The 20,142-nt window shown below is 36.8% G+C and overlaps 1 protein-coding gene across 2 annotated transcripts; it reads right to left on the bottom strand.

Annotated features, from left to right (window-relative positions):
• Positions 1–14,218: 14,218 nt before the first annotated feature.
• On the bottom strand, positions 14,219–19,578 carry LOC103422065 (protein HOTHEAD). Of its 2 annotated transcripts, none has more exons than XM_070820476.1 (6): positions 18,899–19,578; positions 17,872–18,211; positions 17,171–17,472; positions 16,087–16,475; positions 14,869–15,434; positions 14,219–14,459 (listed from the first exon to the last, which is right to left on the bottom strand). In XM_070820476.1, exons 1-6 carry the CDS (start codon positions 18,978–18,980, stop codon positions 14,405–14,407), a joined length of 1,734 nt encoding a protein of 577 aa, XP_070676577.1. In that variant the 5' UTR covers positions 18,981–19,578; the 3' UTR covers positions 14,219–14,404. The 2 variants fall into 2 exon arrangements, with proteins under 2 accessions (XP_070676577.1, XP_070676579.1); XM_070820478.1 differs by having other exon boundaries at positions 18,698–19,274.
• Positions 19,579–20,142: the final 564 nt, after the last annotated feature.

The following is a 20,142-nucleotide window of genomic DNA, read 5'->3' as shown; positions in this document are numbered from 1 at the left end:
CCAAGTCTTGTTCTTTTTTCTCACTCTTTTGATATGTACATCCATCACCAACAAGCGATGTTGATTAGCCAAGCTCTCTCCCGGTATAACTTTGCAATCCTTACAAGTTATACGATCCCCTTTCCTCATTAAAAGAAAATCTATTTGTGTTTTTGACGACCTACTCTTGTAGGTGATCACATGTTCTTCTCTCTTCTTAAAGAAGGTGTTGGCTAAGAAGAGATCATATGCCATTGCAAAATCCTAGATAGCTTCCTCATCCTCGTTTCTCTCCCCAAAATTTCTCCTTCGAACTCATATCCAACCCTACTTGAGGTGCGTACGCACTAATCACATTGATGAGTTCTTGTCCTATTACAATCTTGATTGCCATGATTATATCTCCTACCCTCTTGACATCTACAACATCTTGTGTCAAGGTCTTGTCCACGATGATGCCAACACCATTTCTCGTTCTATTTGTGCCCGAATAACAGAGTTTAAACCCTGAGTTTTCTAGATCCTTTGCCTTAAAACCAACCCACTTAGTTTCTTGTAGGCACATAATATTTATCCTTCTCCTCACCATAACTTCCACTACTTCTATAGATTTTCCCGTTAGGGTTCCTATATTCCACGTTCCTAAACGCATTCTACTCTCTTGAACTCTACCCTTCTGTCCTAGCTTCTTCAACCTCCCCCGTTTAATAGGATCAAAGTACTTCTTTTGTGTGTCCTATGTAAAGTTGATAGGAGCATATGCTCCCAAACAACTTTGAGTGGATTCATTTTCATAAGGATTCGACGTAAACTAGGAGTGTCGGCTGTCGACTACCTGACGCCCTCCCCCTTATTCTTTATCTGGGTTTGGGACCGGCAATGTAAGATAAACTTACACAGGCGGAGTTCTTGTATTCATAAACACATAACTAAAATCCAGGAAATAGCCAAAGTCTTGCATATATTTTTCATCCAAGTAAATAGTACAAATTAAAGCATATGAATACAGATATATGCACACATGCCAATTCGTCAAAAGCACATATGAGCATTCATCCTTTCCAATACATAAATGAGAAATTATAATACTGAATGAGTTTCAACAAAAATAGCAGTCAAACATATCATTACAAGAAAAAATATTAATTGGCCAACCACACATCCTATTATAATTCCACGAAAACTGATTTATTTATAATGAAAACTAAATATTTTGCAACATGTGAAGATTGAAGGCTTACCATGAAGATTGACATGGGTGGACACTAACCCAGAAGAATTCACAAGACTGGGTGTTTATAAAAATCGATAAACAGACTTGTGGATTGATATACTAGCAGTTGAAGTACTCTATGCTAGAGAGCAGAGTGGTCGATCTAATAGAGAACACCCATCAGAAGGCCTCCCCCCTCCCCCCATTCCCCTACTCTGGGAGATTAGAAAAGAAACAAAATCAGAAGCTTCCAGGCCAAATTGGAAGCAGTTCCTTCCTCTCTCATTTCTCTTCTTTTCTTTTCATCTCAACCGTCCACGTATCACTTCCTCAATGCTCCAGATTGCAATCCGTTTGCGGTCATGCGTCCGTATCGACATGTATTATCCAAATATGTAAAGAAATCTGAAAAATTATGAAAGGATCAAATACGTCCGCGAAAATTCTTTTAGTTCATTAAGGGCATTTTCATCATTTTACTTATAGAAAAATTTATACGCCTCAAAAATATATAAGCGTTGAAACTACGAATACATATACGAAATACGTAATTTTAAATAGTGAAATCCAGGGACGGGATTTCACAACTACTATGGTATTCAGTGGCGTAGCCAGAATTTGTTGGGGGGAGGGGCGAACTTAAAGAGTGCAAGGTTAAAAAAATCGTAACAATCAAATCCTTTTATGGTAATGTTCTCCATAATTTATCAATACAAACAAATTACAATTGTTGCCGAAGACGTTTCATATCATGAAAACTTTGCATATTATGCTCATTATAGTATCGTTCCATTACGTAATTGTATAATGCGAAGAAAAAAAGTCTTAGATTCTTAATCTTAGAGTAGAATATACTATCTGACTAATAACTAATTAAACCAACAATTTCAACTAATCAATATCAATATCATATAATTTATTCAATAAACAAAAATTCAATTAATCAATTAATCTATAATCAAGAATTAAATTTATACCCTAAATAACAATTTCGTTCATCAATAATTATAGAAGTTCTTATCAATAATCAATAATTAATAGTCATGTTGATCAATTATTCTATGATTCTATATAAATTAAACAAAATTTCGTATTAAATAATCAATTAGGGTTAGATATATAATATAAATTTAGAAATTAAAGATTTCATCTAAAAATTTGGAGAGAAGTGGCCAACCAAACCAAAGGATGGGGCCTGGAAGCTGGGGGTTGGGAGGTGGCTTGAACTTTGGAATCAAGGAAAGCTAACGGGATGTTGCTGGTTGCTGGTTGTTGCTGGGATTTGGAGAGTTGCTCCTCTCTGATTGGTTTGACATTGAAAGTGGGAAGGAACCCCCGGGGGGGGTTTGGGATAGTGAAGGCTACGGGGGACGAGTAGTCTCCCTGGCTTGGTTTTTATAGAAAACAAAAATGAGAACAAACCCAGCAAACACAGATGAATTTCATCACTTCCGATGGGACCAGAGGGGCGGAACCACCGCTCTTGGGCTTGATTTCCGGCGAGGGGAGTGGTGGATGCCACTCCTCGCCCCTATGTAGCTTCGCCACTGATGGTATTTACCTCGACAATAGATATGTAGGGGGTTATCTTATTCGTATTTATCTCTTTTCTAACTTGATTCAAATGATGGCGGGCCTTATCTTGTATCAACATACATATCAAGTCTTCGTCTTGTATTTCTACCCGTTGCAACCTATTTAGTAAATGCCCAATTCTTCTTCTTTCTTTTTTTTTCATTGCAATAGGTACAAAAGTGTGTTTATATATAATTTGTTATAGGCAGATAATGATATCAATAATAGGTAAATAATAGTTTATATCTTAGTCATAAATATATAATTTTTGAGATTGGCTACAATACTTGCATGTAGTTTATACAATCAGTGGTCATATATAATTTATATGAATATATATATTTAACACAATCATCATTTGATCGTTGAGATAATGATTATATTAAATGCATGTAAGTATTGTAGTCAAATCCATAATTTTTCACTTTTATTTCTAACAATTAGTCTCTTCGTCATAGATAGATAAGTGTATCATATGTATGCTTGTAACTTTGACAAATATGCATTAGGGTGATTGCATGTCCTTTATAATTACAAAGGAATGATTCAAAATTCAAAATCAAATAAAAAAAAAATGCATAAACTAGGGACTTAATTAATTCTTTTAATTTACATTTTGTTTTATGAGATTTATATTTAATTTTACTATAATGGAAGAGATGCAAATTTATGATCTCATTTATTTTTCTCTGTTTACGTGAAGCAGTTCACCTAAATATATATATATATATATATATATATATATATATAATTTTATTTTTATTTACACATCTTCCAATGGAGAGCTTTCCAACCAACCAAAAGAAAAAAGGTGTGTTATCCACACATACCATTTTATTTCTCTGTTTACGTGAAGCAGTTCACCTAAATATATATATATATATATATATATATATATATATAAATTTATGTCTGTTGATCTTCTTCAATTCATCCGATCCGACGGCCAAAAATTAAAAAGGTATGTGAGAAGTAAAATGGGGTGTGTGGATATTACACCCGAAAAAAAAAATATAAAATGCAAGAATTCAGATATAATAAGTCAACTAATTAAACACAATTCAATTCACATACGTTCTGTTTTCAGATCATACATTTCGTATGTATGGAACACCGTCTTTGTGCCTTCAGATGATCACATTAACTAAGCAGAAGCAGTCGAAGGGCAACTCTCCTTTGGCAGGTTATAGCTCACGAGAGAACAGAAAATCCATGCCCCATGACCATTTATATTTCCTGCCACTGGAGAGAAGCCCTACAACTAATTCGCTCATTGTTTTCGCAATCTACGCGTATATATCATGTCGTCGATCTACTCACCAGTTAAATAAGGTTAACCACCACACTGGTTTCTGACGACCGAGCCGAGGCACTAACTGCTTTATATACAGCTGCATGCTCTTGTAACCTTCAGGCTCAGAAAATGGAATAAGAGCTCACAAAAAATAGCATATGCGATGGATATCCTCCTGTGTGCCTGCTTTCTACGCATTCCCATGCAGTACTGCGCTTCCTTTTATCTGAAAAGCTCTTGTTACTAATGTTTTCTAGCTAGATTCTGTTTCCTCTCTCTCTCTTTCTCTCTCTCTCTCTCTCTCTCCATTATTTTCATGTTTTTGGAGATGGAGAGATGGGGAGGGTTGAGGAAGAAAAAAAGGCGAGAGATGCCTTCTTTTTTGTTTGTTAGAGGGCAGAAAAACCGGGTCAGCGAGATATATCCCATGTCATATTCTTTTTTTTCTCCAATCCATGTCATATTCTTTTGGTATACTTGATTTTCTTTTCTGATTTTTATAGGTTTTTATTTTAAAATCTATTGAAAGAAATAATGCCAACCCATTAACGGAAATTTCTTGTTGCAGCAAGAGAATAATTTCTAATAACTTGTATTATCTGATTGATAAAGAAATTTTTTATTGTGTTATCTACATACAATTTGAATGGTTCTTGCCCCTTTTTATCATATGCGATTTGAACATATCAGATACGGCCATAAAATATATTCTATCCGATAAATGCTACTAAATCAGTAACCAAACACGAACTCATTCCCTCAAATTTGGGTGAACCGGGTTATCTAGGTAGGAAGGTTATGTGAGTGAGCTAGGATTAGGGTTTTTTTTTAAATTTATTTTAATTTATTTTATTTATTATTTATTATTGTTAGAAACCAATCAAATGTCACTTATACAATATATATAATTTGCACAGTTTATTTCGAATGAAAAATTCAACAACAGATACAATAAATATCAAAATATAAACACTTAAGTAAATTGCATATAAAATCACAAATCCCTAACTTGTTCTTTGAAGATAGAGGCGTGCAAATGCAATCACCTAAGACAGAAATTCGCCCATACACCCGTGCAGTAGTTCAATAGACGTCTATCTTGCAGGATACAACTATCTAATCCAAGTTCTTGCACTTGAACTTGGATTCTTGGCGAATTGGTTGTGCGTTTCTCTATGTAATATGGAAAAGGAAGCGGTGGAAATTTGATTATTAAGTTTATGATCTTATTGCCATATATATAATGGACTACCTTGAACAAATGTAACTGTTCATTCTTATCAATTTTAAAACGGACATAACTGTTCAATCAGTTTTATCCTTTCAGAAAAACTGAATCCAAAAAATCAACCTTTGGCCCAATTCTTTTATCACTTTTGACATTTAATATTTACACCCAAACCCTCCAAGTGTAAGGCCCAAGGTCCATGGCTTTGGCCCAATTCTTTTCAAACTATAAGTGAGTTCACTCACTTATAAAGGTGACTTGCAATAAAGGTTTGGGCGATGTGGGACTGTAAGTCCCTCACAATCTCAAGTTCCAACAATTATTTATTATTTTTAATGTCGAAAGTAAGATTTTATTAAACCTGAATAGAAACGTTTACATCAAAAGCCAAAGTGTTGAACAACCACTCTAGTTCAAACGAATCTCATATTTGAAATCCTCCCATAAGTAAGACAAAAGACGCCACTAGATTTGTTGTCCAATTACAGACTTGGGGAGCAAAAATAAAATCTATTCACCTCATTTGCATTTGTATACAGTTAATATCAAATAGAAGACCTTCAATCACAATGCTTGGTTCAGTGATTCCGCTGATCATATCCACAAGTTCCTTTGAATCTTATTCCACCTGGACAACATCAAACCCTTTATCCATGCATGGCACCAATCCTGCTCGTATTGCCTTCACCTCCGCCATAAGATTGGATTCATAAAGAATGTTACCCATACCTCCTGCCGCTTAAAAAATTCCAGCAAAATATCGTGCCACCCAACCAGATCCTCCTTGTCCTGTTTCTCTAACCCAAGCTCCATCACAATTAATTTTAATTGTATGAAACGGAGGCCGCTACCAACACGATGACAATACCCTCTCCACCCTAGCTTGCCAATGCCCCACCACCAATCGTGCACCTTGTTCCCCTTGGCTATCTTCTGACTCCCTCCATTGTTGTTGTAACATCCTAACAGCTTCAATTGGTTGAACAATATTCTTCTTAAAAACCAAACAATTCCTGCATTTCCAAAGTCTCCATAATCCACACACCACCCATCTCATTATTTTCCCATTTTCTTCAACGGTCTCATACCGATTGGATAACCACTTCCATTTTTTCAAAAAATCATCTCCTTGAACCAAAGTAGAGTCTAGTTGGATTGGACTCCCAAACCAAAACACTCAAGGGTATGGGAAATGGAAAAATAAATGCTCTTGTGTTTTCACCGCATCCTCACAATTTGGGCATGTAGTATCGAGTCGAATTCTCCGACGGTTAAAATCATCTCCCTGAACCAATGTAGAGCTAGAATTAGGTTACGTTTTAGGATTTGCAAAATCAACCATCTTTTTAGAAGTTTGAAAACTAGTCCATTTTGAAAGGATATTGAAAATGCAATATGCGGTAACACAAAGTCTGGGTAGGGGTGAATAGGCTTAATCCAATTTTCACAAAATTTAATTCTTGATCACGTTGATTGAGCATGCAGCAGAATAGGTTATGAACAATATGTGCAATGAGTGTAACAACCCGTCCCCAATTACTACGGTTTTTATAATTTTATAGCGTGAATTTACGAAAATGACCTTCGAGGAAAAAACATTGACTTTTGTTGACCACCTTGTCGTGTTACGTAAGATTCATTTTCTTGGCGTATCTTTGTAGCACTTGTCGCTATGAGCATGTAGGCGCAAGCAGAATTAGATTTGGAGTTACGATGAACTTTTTACGAAATTTTGAAGTCGATGGGTAAAATGGTTAATTCACTATTCTAGATTTTGGGGTGGGATATTTGTATTATTTTATTATTATTTTCTGGTGACTCATGGGGCCCACACCCCACTTTGTCCCTGTGTCCTTCCCTCCCTCAAGCTCTCAGACATTCTCGAACTCTCACTCACCTCTATTCTCTGCAACCTTCTCTATCTCACCATTCTTTCATTCTCTCTAAGCCCCACCCTTTGCAGCTCCAACGATCACCATGCCACCACCTTCACTAACCTTCCCCATCGATTGAAGTTAGACTCATGAACCTCGAGCTCAGAACGGTTTCCCTCTCTTTTCACAGTGACACTGCCACTATTCAAAGGATTTCCTAATGAATTCCTTGTAGTCCTGACCTTGGTAAGCCTTAGAACTCCTCAAATTCTATTTTAACGATGATCTGGAATCATTTATAACCTTGCTGGAGGAAAGTTATTGCAGATGGGTGATTTCTCTAGTTTTTGCTAGAAATCCGACAACCTTCGAGCTATTTTCCACCCAACTCCAGCCACAGCGAGGGACCACGAAGGTATAATCTCACTCTTTACCTCCCTACCTTTATTTTGACTTTCGAATTGTTGAAAATTATTGAGATTTGACCCTAAATTGGAGCCGGGGAAGTTTCTCGGCCAAAATCCCAGAATTCCGGTGACCCGCGAGCCCAATCAGGTCAACCCGACCCACAACCCAACTAACTCGGCCTAAACCCAATATGATATCCGGCCCAAATCCATGACCCAAAACCACTAAACCTAACCCTAACCCTAACCCTCACCCAAGCCCAACTCAATACCCCAGGCCCAAACCCAATCCAATAACCTGGCCCATTAACACTACCTAGACCTAACCTAGCAACCTAAGCCCATATCCGAATCAGATCCGACCTGACCCGAACATGAAACCCAGATCTCATGGTCGGCGCTTGTGGGGGTTGTCAATGTTCTACCACCGTCTACGACGGCGACCATAGCAGTGCCAACAACTTTTTTGACGACCCAACTTGGCAAATGGCCTCCCGGGTCGTCGTCCTGTGGCGGCGCATAGGGGAACCCGATGTCCCTCCTTAGGTTTTTCGACGTGCCGAATCAGAATCCGCCGTCCGTTTTCTCAAATTCTAACGTTTTAGTAGAGTTTCATTAAATGTTCAAGCAGTTCCCAGACAATGGAATATCTGTGAATGGACCCTTTCTTAAATTGGATATTTTACAACTATCAGTCTAGCATGCATTTCCTATTTCAAGATTTGAACACGTTTTATATTATGCTTTATGGATTTCCATATTTATGATTACGGAGAATTTATGATTTATTTAGATTGCTTTTATGAAATATTTATGATTATTGAATTTACATTTTTATGAGGTTATGAACTATTGGTTTTATACGTATGAAATTTGGTGGATTTTACGAATATGGATTTGCATGAATTTATTCGACGAGGTTTTGAGCTTTTAAACTTTGATGTTTTGGCATGAGTTTTTGAGATATATTTTCGGTAAATATCTAGTGGGTTATCATACAACGCATCCACACAACATGGGTACGTACGTTTATGGCCATAGGATACAGTTGAGGATATTTATGTTATACCCCCCAACTTCACTGGCGAAACCAGTGTCGGACAGCTTCACTAGCCATGGCTAGTATTGGTGTGTGATGTATATATTTTCTTCTCTGGCGTAACACAAAGTCGTACAACTTCACATTCGGGTAATGGGGCCTGCCATATTTCTTCACTGGCGTAACTCAGTGTCGTACAACTTCACCTTTGGGTGATGGATAGGCATTGCTTCGGGCAACTATGATATCCCTAGAGAGTACAATATGGATGAGATTTATGGATTTGCCTTCGGGCGACGACATCACCATTATTAAGCTCTGTTTTACGCGTACTTGTTTTATGAACGATTTCATGGCATGCTAGAGTTTTCAGAAAACTTACTATATGTAGTATTTTATATGTTTTCAAAACAGGGGGTTAATATGTTCAGAAAGAAATTGGGCTTCTATATGTAGTATTATATATAAACTTTTGTCCACTCACTCTTTTGTTTTGCACCCCCTTCAGGAGTTAGAATCGAGGCATTCGATCCTGGCGTCAGGGCATTTTCGGATAGGTATCATCGAGTTTTCCCAATGTAGAACCCACTCCGTTATTCATACATTTTTATTGTAATTCTTTCACATTATTTTTATTAGTTGTATGCTCTAAACATGTTTCCGTGTTGATACATTCCTTTCTAATTACCTATTTTTCTTTGTATGCATGATTAAAAATGGCTTCGTCACCCTCGGGTGTTGGCCAGCACATACCTATCCTGGTATTAGGGATATTGGGATCGGGGCATGTCAATGAGCGAATGCAAATAACAATCAGACTGCAAGATTCAAAGCAAATATCAATCCTGTTGTGCAGATAAATAAATTGCATAAAAATAAATCACAAAACACAAGGATTTGATGAGGTAAAACTCCATGCAGAAACATCATCAGGCACACAACCAATTAATCAAATCCAATATGAGAAAAGTAACTTTACAAGACTCACCCAATAAACTTACGCAAGCACCATAACGCAATCTTAGGCTAGCAAACAAGGACACCCTCGAAGACACCTAATGAATTATGTGATATCTTGGCTTGAATTTTAGTGGTATATTTCGTTATTGAAGTATTTTAGAAATTTGATTGAAGTTAGTTAAATTCTCCGGTATTGAGAAAAAGTGAAATTAGAGGTATTTTGGTCATTTCGAATTTTATTTAACTGTTTTGGTCAACTCTTGAGTTAGTTAGATAGAGCTCAATCACACGAATGCGTAGAAGAAAACGTTGGCGAAACATAACTTTAAAGGAAAATTACGAGCCACTAAAGTTAGGGTCACTTTTTTTCATTCGACACCTCATATTTATGGAAGGTCCCAGAAAGTTTGAGCAGCATTTCCTCATTTAGAAACCTAGCCTAGGGGTTGACCCGTTTACCCTTATCAACCCACGATCTAACCAGTTACTAGGTGAGTTTTTCGACACTGTTTCCTACAATTTTTTGCTGTAACGATCTTTGTCACCACCTGGAAACGAATTCTATCCTCACCATGACCACTTTCCACCCAAAGTTATCCTCGTTTAACCATAACAGAAGGTGGTTTGAAGCTTGCCATTTTGATTCAACTTCCTCACCAACAATCTTCCATTTCCGACCACCCAACGTCGCACACCACCACTAGTACACTTAACTCAATTTGGGCAACAAAACCTTATTTTTGGATTGGGTGTTAGGGTAGCGACGACTTCATAAGTTTTTCTGCCACTTAGACCTTTTACGGCAAATTTCACTATTTTTCGTCCATATCTTGACTCTGGTGGAGGTAAAACATCTCATCCTTATGCTGAGATTTATGTTTTGGTATATTTTGGAGTTGGCTTGATTCTGGCAATATATGTGCTGCCATGTGCGATGACGCATTACTCGATGACGTAGCTTGTTTTCGTTAGCGAAATTTTATGCCCTGATTTCATTTTCATTGTTCGTTTGGCAAGATTTCATCATTTGAGCATAGTTTCATAATTGATCGTGCACTTGACTTTTGTGATTAGCGCAGATTCGATCGTTGGATTGACATGAAACTGCTTAAGCATGCTAGTAGAATGATTAGAGATCTGTTAAGACTTAGTGGGTCTATGACGTTCCATCTCGGATGATATGCACCTCAGTTTTCCTAGAATTATGTATTATTTGTCTATGGAGTTCTAAGACGAGACTAGTGTTTGTTTATAGGCGTTAATCGTATTTGAGCACTTCGATCATGTATTAGGGGTGCTATAGCGCATACTCTAGGTGAGTGACTTTAATATTATATGATATGTTACTGCCACTTAGGCCCCCCTAGGCACTAGGCAGCTGGCCACCAGCCCGATTAATCCCCTACATAGGCACCCACCTAGGTTGCAACTCTCACTTAGACAGAAAATAGATAACTTTCATTTTGCATTTTATTTTTCCAATAAATTAGAAGAGACTTGTTGAATACTTGGATGAACACTCATTATATGTTTGTTCCTCATGTTTTCAATATGTTCTAATACTTTATATAGGTCATTATATTTTGAAACTTATGTATCCTAATACAATTATGTTCTTTAAGTATAAGTAGGCATTTATATATATGTCATATAATAAATTCAGTTGAAACTAAAAAAATCGCCTAGGCTCCCCTCCTTGTTGCCCGACTAGTGCCTAGCACTTTTTAGAACCTTGGTTATTACAATGGAAACTCTCTTGTTATATACTATGTGGATATAACATAGATTTACAAATGATTTTATAGAAAATGTGTGCTACTGTATACTTATGCTATGTTTCAAATAATTATGAAATGCGAGCGCTTATAGAGGATCGCTAACCCAGACCTATGGGGTGATATGGTGTTGAGTTTGCACCATATGTGTGTGGTACGTGGATGGTCCTTCTTGGCTAATCCGCATTAGGGGACTATATTATATAAGGGTTGTGCTTGGTTAATGCACATTGGGCAACCCAAGGATTGTGTTTGATTAATCCGCTATGTGTGATCCTTATTACTTATGTATGGTCATTTGTACTTTAGAAGTGATAATGCTTGGTTAATCTTCAATGGGTGATCACTATTTACCATTGCACTCATGAGTGTTCTGCTTGGTTGGTCCATATTGGGGGACCACTTCCACTTTTGATTTGGTTACCTATTGTAGGCTTTGGCAAAACTGTGTCTCTCTATAACCCTAGAATGGTTTTACACATATGAAAAAAGAGACTAAAGACATATGTGGCTCAATCTAAAAAGAGACGATTGAAAACAATTTACATGATAGTGTATCTAAAGTGAACGGATTTAGATGTGAGTCATTCCTACTTGATACAAAAAGAGATGCAATGATGAAAGAGATACCGATCTCATTCCTACACGTGAATGTACTTATGATGGTGTGTCATTCTTACGTGATGAATAATTATTATCTCGAAAGACGTTTGGTGAAATACGGAATTGAAGAATCATTCATATACGTATGTAATGAGGCGTACGGTGATTAAATTATAAAGTAAGTGGCGATTGGATCTTTGTGATTGTTCAAAAAATGATGAAAGGTGAGTGGTGAGTCACAATGCGAAGAAGAATGATGGAATGATAATGAATCAATGATAATGATCAAAGTGATAGAGTGATCAATTATTCAGAGAAAAGTCCTATGTGAGCGCAATCAGTACTTTTATATTCTGATAATTTGATTTTACTTTCAAATGTTTCTTATTATTGTCACTCATACAAGCTTCACAGTTTATCCGAGTTTTGCTTTGCTTGGTGCACCATTTCCACAACCTAGGGTTGTTTAGTGAAGTAATAGGTAGTAGTTAGAGAAGAGGATTTTAAGTTGTGTGACTGGTGTGAACAATGGTCATGAGAGTAGGGATGATTACCTTTTATTGTAAAATATTTCGCTGAGTTTTGATGTATATTGTATGTATGATTAAGTCTCAATGATTCTATGTAATATATTTTGTACAAATAATGTTTTATTGTCACGTGTCAATTTTGGGTGTATCTCCAGATTGGGGTGTGACAAGTTACACTAATGTGTCATCTTTCACCATAACGGAAATCTCGCTTCACGATTCTTCTCCACATGATCTTCCACACACAATCTATATATATGGAATTGTGACGAAACACTAGAAAGATCTCAAACAAGGACCATATCTTCTACGACATGATATGTGAGTTTCTCAATATTTCCCATCTTGTATGTTTGTTTATTTGTGTGTATCTTCTACGGCAATACAAGTCAACATATCTATAATGAATCTTTACAAAACCCTATCACATAATGTCAAGTCTAATGGGCTTTATTTTGAAAGCCTTAAGAGCAGTTCCACTGGGGACTCTTTAGGCCGGCACCCAGCCAATCCACTCCAGCCCAGCAGATAGGCTATCACCCAGCCCAAGCTAGTTTCCAGGCCAGTCCAGAATCGACAAAGCCATGGCCCGACTTACATGACATCAACCACCTTTATTTATTTATTTTTTTATTTTTTTTTTGCGCCAAAAAGGGAGTTGTTGTGGAGGCTGAGGAGCAAAGCTGGTCGAGGTGGGAGAGGGTGTCGGGAGGGAAGGAGCCACGGAGGGAGAAGGACGGGAGCTGGTTATGTGATTGTGTTTCTAATGAAAGGGCCATTTGAAAACCGAATCGAAAGCATTTGGGAAAGCATGCATGATGTACAAGCATATCCCATAATTAAGGGATGAATGAACGACTGAAAAATTGCCAAAACCTATGCCAATTGAAACTGATAACATATACTGATTAATGCCAATTTAGAATCCCTAATCCCATTTCGAATTCAAAATCACAATCCTTAACTTTACCTTTGATTTTGAATTCGAAATCCCAACCCCCTAATCCCAATTCAAATAGGAAGGTGCAGTTTCTTACCTTGACCTTGAGGTAAAAGCATGTGCAATGCAGATGCAACAGTCGGACAAGGGAGAAAGAGACTGAGAGACTGAGCCGAGTGAGAGAGAGAGAGAGAGAGAAAGAAACGGAGAAAGAGAAACAGAGAGAGAAACCGAGTTAGAAAATAAACGTCAAATTATTATTTTATAATAAAAATTAATAATATTTTAATAAAATTAACTAGGCTATTTAGTTTTAAGGGTGGAGATGCATTTGGCCTATTACTGCTCATTGGTGTTTATCACTGTTCACTGAGTGGATTAAATGGGTTGGGTGCTGACGTATTTTTTTAAGAGTGGAACTGCTCTAAATGAAATAAACAAAGACCAACCACTTATGTTAACCCACGACTAAAATCTACGTCGTAAAAGGAAATCTAATATTGATTAACTTAATTCAAGTAAGACTCAAAATGACACTTCAAACATACACACGCAGAAAAAAAAATACATTTGTATGCATCTAAACTACTTAAGAGTATATGTAGGTCTCTAAGTCTTACCATCCTAAACTTGAGATTGTGACTTAGTTACCGTAGAACAATGATCATCAGTTGGGTTTGATCTTCGATAGCTTGAGTAGAACCAATCCTAACATCTAAGACTCATCGTACACAAAAATTTAGGCTAGAAAGCTGCCAATTATGATCGATATGCACTAATAGATATTATCCTACAATACCCTTTTTGAAAAAAGAGAATCATTCTAATAGTATTATTTTGGGGAGGAAATGTTTCATTGTATGTTTAAAGAAATATATAACCTAATACATACTCCTCTCATCCATCTCTGCAATCATTTTAGCAGGGTAGTTATACATAGTAGAAGATCAAATCTTTGCACTCATACAATCAGACATAATAAATTACTTAATTTGATACATCACTAGCAAGCCTCTCATCCAATATTGTTTTTCCCATGTACCTGCACCATCACAAATCATAACAGACCATTAAACATCAACGTGACATATCCATGACATATAACTAATATTAAATTTTGAGTAACCTAATTACGAGTCAACTATGGATTAATTAAAAGGAAAAATAATGAAAATGACTTGAAAACTTTGAGTTTTAATGATAAGGACAAAATAAAGAGTAAAGTGAATAGTACCAGGTTTGACTTTTTAGTGTAAAAATGTGGTTTTTCATTAAAATGAACAGTACCGTGGGCTTTTCGTTAAAACTCCCTTAATTAAAACTGTCCAAAGCCTGTATCGCAGTTAATAAGAGCATTCATTCCTTACACTTGAGGTCCATAATTTAATTTCCCATTCCCTAATGTATAACTTGCATCAGAATGACGTATTAACTTAACATTACATACGTACCTTCCAAGCATCATAACAGTGGCTTGAGGATTGGTTCCGGGGGAATAATTAAACGTCGAACCGTCAATAACTCGAAGAGCATCGACACCAAGAACCTTGTAATCATGGTCAACAACCCTACCAACTTGGCATCCTCCATGGTAATGCCATATGGTCATGACAGTGTCCTTGCAAAACTGATCCAAAGACCTTGACGCATTGGCATGTTTAGGCAACAAATTTACAGGGCTACTTGCAGTAGCGTTCAGCAGAGCTGCTATTGACATACCCTCGTATCTGAACTTAGAGAAGGCCTTTGATTCTATTATTTTCTCAATGGTTTCAATGCCTTGGACACATCTCTCCAAGTCTTGGGGCTCTTTGAAGTAGTTGAATGTGACCGCCGGGTTGTCGTTCGGGTTTCGGGTCCGGAGCTCCATGTGGCCTGTGGAAATTGGACCCATGACTTTCTCAAGAATGAACCCTCCTTTGAAGGCTGCGTCTTCAAGACTGTCCATGTATCTTACAGCTTCGGCTAGGGCTTCTGGGGTCCTTTGCTTTGGTGGCACTGTGGAGAGCTGACCAATCTGCAAAATATGAACAAAATTAATCCACAATTACAAGTATAAATTTTATTATTAGTTGTACTATCACTAAGCTTAAACATGAGGGTTTAATCCCAAATTGGATATTTAAACCCTAAAACGAAGCTCTAAACGACCATCATATACCCTAGATAACTAAACAAAACATGTCTATAAATGAGATCAAAGTTGTAGATAATTTCTGTTGAAACGATAATCAAGTCATAGAAAAACTAAAAACAAGAGAGCCGACCATGGTTGACTAGCGTCTAGATGAGGGACTCCCCATCTCACAGTCGACTCAACAACAGATCAAACTTTTATCTACGAAATATGAATTCATAACTTCCTCTAATAGAATAGAGACTAAAATGAACTATAACGATGGAACAAACTACATATCTTTTAGTCATTTTAGTAATTTGATGTCTTTTTAGGAGTAAATTAAGTTGCAAGTGGCCCTTTACCACAATGGTAAAAATGTGTTGAGCCCTTGCATAACGAAGTGGGTTCAAACCATATCGGTGGCTAATCTAATAAAACCTATCGTTTGACAAAAAAAAAAAAGGGGGAGTAAAGTTTGAATTAAATATAATTGGGTGTGGTGATCAAATTCTTTTTTAGAACCATTTATTGGCCTCAATTAAAGGGATACCTTGGGAGAGAACATTCCAAAGTCTTTGGTAGTAGAACCGCCAGCAAAGTTTTCACCACTGGCAGCTTCAATGTAGCTTCCAAAGTGGGTGATCCCTACCACCTGAATCAGTGAGACCTCCACAGGGATTGGGGAGGGCACAAAAATTGCATTCATGGGGTTGTCAGACATGCCTTGCCCAACCATGGGCTGGTCCACCACCACTGTGATGTTGTGGGCCTTAAGTTGTTCTGCTGGGCCCACTCCACTCAGCATCAGAAGCTGTGGGCTTCCGAGCGCACCAGATGATATAATGATCTCGTTTTTGGACCCGTTTTTTAGATAGGCTCTGTGCTTGGTCCCTGAGGAGTCTCTGAACGTCACCCCATGGGCCAGTGGCCTTGATTTTCCTGTTTAAATATCACAGGACAAAAAATATATTAAAATGATCATAGGGTCTTTTGGAAATAATCCTTTTATATTAGATAATTTTAACGAAAAGCACCCGGTACTGTTTACTTTAACGAAAAACCACATTTTTACACTAAAAAGTCAATCCTGATACTATTCACTTTACCCTTTATTTTGTCCTTATCATTAATTAAAACTATATATAAAAAAAATGTTCTAGAGCCATATCAATGTCATGTCGTAATCATAATTAAGTTGATATGTAAGCTAAGGTGGAAGAAAATTTTGGATGCAATTACGGATATATCTCTTTATTTATATCTCTCTATCATATGATAAGAGAGATACGAAGAAATAATATATTCGTTGGATGATAAAATTCCTGAAATTAGAAACATGGAATTAGGTTACATCGTAATCTATGTGTGAATACATCAATCATTTCTTTTCAACAAAAAAACTTTTTTTTTATCACGTTAATTTATATTTTAATACGTGAACATGCAAAAACTTAATTTTTATGTAATTTTTTAACGAATCGTGTCTACAAAGTATATATAACTTTACTTTATAAACAAAGAGGGAAACTCATAATTACTTGTAAAGAGCCACCATCACCATCAATCTCATAAGGGTTAGAATATGATTTGTTCATGAATAAAAGATGAGTTTAGAAGATTCGAACATCACAAACCTTTGGTTCTAAACAAGATCTTATGCACAGCAGCATGCAAGAGCACAGTAAGTCCAGTGGGGTTAGCGTACTCTAATAAATCAGCAGCAGTGTGTCTATGTCCCTCCAGATCAAAAATGGTTCCTCCAACCTTCGTCCCGTAGATATGGTCATAAGTGAACCCATTGTAAGGCATCACCCCAGCTTCCATCAAACCATTGCGCACCGCCGATTGCCATGCCTGAATTGGCGGCCGAAACGCCACAAGGTGCTCTACCCATTGGTATGATTCGTTAACTAATCTCCCGTCCCATGCAGCTTCCCTAATTGCAGAAGCATAATTCTTAATCATACTTTTACTCATTAGTGATTATATATGTTGAATGAACATAACTACGTATAAGTCACGTGATGATATATATATCATGTCAATGTTGAAAATTCGTGTCATAATACTAACAAGGAAATTGAACCTTTGACATGTCCTAATCCTAATTCATTATTCTACCATTCTTTGTCACTTGAACTAACCAATTCTTTTTTTATCACAAAATATATTGTGTTCAATTAGTTTACTTTTTACTGCAAATAAGAAGCTTGTATATAAATCCTCATATATATATTTTTTAAACAAGGTATAGATTGATATTCGACAATTAACAATGTGTGACAACAAGTAAACATTAATTACACCTATGTAGATATTATAAACAAATATATACCTAATGTAGTCAGGGGGAGCGCGAGTGTAAAAACCGGCATTGAGACAGCTCCCGCCACCTAGCACACGGGCGCGGGCGTTAATGACACCATCCTCAGAGATGAAGCGCTGGGAAGGGGAGGCAGGGGAGAGATCAGAGAGTGCACTGCCAAAGGTAGACAAATTTGTAATGTTGGGGTTGCCATAGGGAGAGCCGCCGCGTTCAAGTAGCAAAACGCTGTAATTTTGGGAAAGACTGGCGGCCAAGGGGCAGCCAGCAGTGCCACCACCCACTATAATGTAGTCATAGTATGATATGTCGGGAGCTGTTGTTGCGCTATGCATGAAGGTGAAGTTTGGGGCTGTAAATTAGAGAAGAATATAAGTATATAGATTACACATCTTATGTAAATTAATGGAAATAGGGCTAACTTTGTCATTATTAGATTAGTGGAGCTTCATACGTGTCACATAATACACATATATCAAACTACACTTTTCTAAGCAAATAAATGCAGGCAACATTTTTAGGTTTATGCCTTTATTTCTTCTCACTGTATGCATGGTAGATGGATCAGGTCCCCACTCATTCACTACAAAGTGTAAAAGACACTAATAATATAAAGGTCAGTATAATATATAGTTGGAAGTTGGTACATCTAGGGCTAATGAAACTAAAAATTAATTTAGCTTATGCTGCCTTTGGATTGCTGCTATAGGTGGCTCATGATCTTATAATTTTTCAGATTCACAGTACAATATGACGTTTTAAACTACTTCAATTTTTTGCGGGAGGTAGATTCATACTCGAGTACAAAGAGGTGGACACACTATTGTAATCAACTAACCTCTAACTTATGTCTACCACAAGTTTGCATTATGCAAGCAGTAGCAGAATGAGTCTTATGGATCTTTCTTATCACAGTCATCACAAACGCAGATATATCTCACTGCTCTCATTTCATGCAAACAAATTTCTTAATTAATTTCAACATATTCACAAAAAACAAAAAAGAAAAGGAAGAAGGAGCGAGAAGATCAAGTGTTACCTCTTTCAGCGCTAGAAAAACCATGAAAGAAAAGAATTACAACAACTGCAGCAACAAACAATCTCCACCACACAAAACCCATTTTTTATAATATCAAGATATATATATCCCACGTACTTTCAAACAAGTACACAGAGGTTTTGTGTGTAGATGTTATGGCCGGGTTAATTGCTTTGCAAACCCTAATTCCTTCCTTCCTTTACAAACCCTAGTGCCTGCCTTCCTTATATAAGTTTCAAGGCAACGATATCAGCGGCTGGAAGTACTGAAAACAAAGCTCACAAAGCCAGTCATGTGTACAGAAAATGAAGCACTGGACCAAAAAAGATTCAAGAAATGCATAAGATGTGATCAAATATATAGAAGCTAGCAAGCTGGCAAGCAAGCAATTAGCTCGGCTAATTTATAGACCTAAAAAGAATGCATGCATGAACTATATAAAAATTGCTAAATATTTGGGTTTTTGGACCTCTTTTATTTCAGCAACTGTCGGTCTTAATCTGCTAGATGTAATGTGTGTGTGTGTGTGTGTGTTTGAACACAGAGAGAGAGAGAGAGAGAGAGAGAGAGAGAGAGAGAGAGGGAGAGAGAGAGAGAGAAGGGAGGGAGGAGGGCAGTTGGCGTTTGTTAAACTCTGGGGCCTTTAGATAGGTATACTGGTGGATAATCACTATCAACTTAATTGTTGGTCATGTGATGTGAGAGTAATTAAGTTAGACCATTCTCCGTAAAAAGTTAAAACTTAGCAAAAAAAAAAAAAAAAAAAAAAGACTATTTTTATCTTCTTATTCAGTGACTATTTAAACTTGAGACCACTCAGCAAGTAGTTGCAGCTCAAAACCATATACTTCTGCACCCAAAATCATATGTTCATTTCCTCCTCCTCCAATATCACGTGTATCTTAATTGACATAGATAAATATTCTTAGACAAAGAACTAATTGGTTAAAAAGCAACACCACCCTCTCTCTCCCTCTTTGTATACATGTTACAGCAGTGTCAAAAGTTATTTTGTGTTTGTATATGGGAGCGCTATGAAATAACGTTATAATTTATATTTTTAAAATAAAATGTTTGTTCTACTTAGTATTACGGTCTAGTGGTATTCATTTTCACTTGTAAGTGAGGTTTTAGATTCGATTCTCGTCAAAAACGAATTTGAACTATATTATTGCTAGCCCATTATAAGGCTAAGTCACTCCCCTTAGTGTAGATAATATCATTAAGATGTTTGTAACTTAATG

This window comes from Malus domestica, chromosome 04, assembly GCF_042453785.1.
Source record: "Malus domestica chromosome 04, GDT2T_hap1".
In the NCBI taxonomy this organism is placed as follows: domain Eukaryota; kingdom Viridiplantae; phylum Streptophyta; class Magnoliopsida; order Rosales; family Rosaceae; genus Malus; species Malus domestica.
Note: the sequence above shows the minus strand (reverse complement) of the source record. Positions and strands in the feature narration are given on the sequence as shown.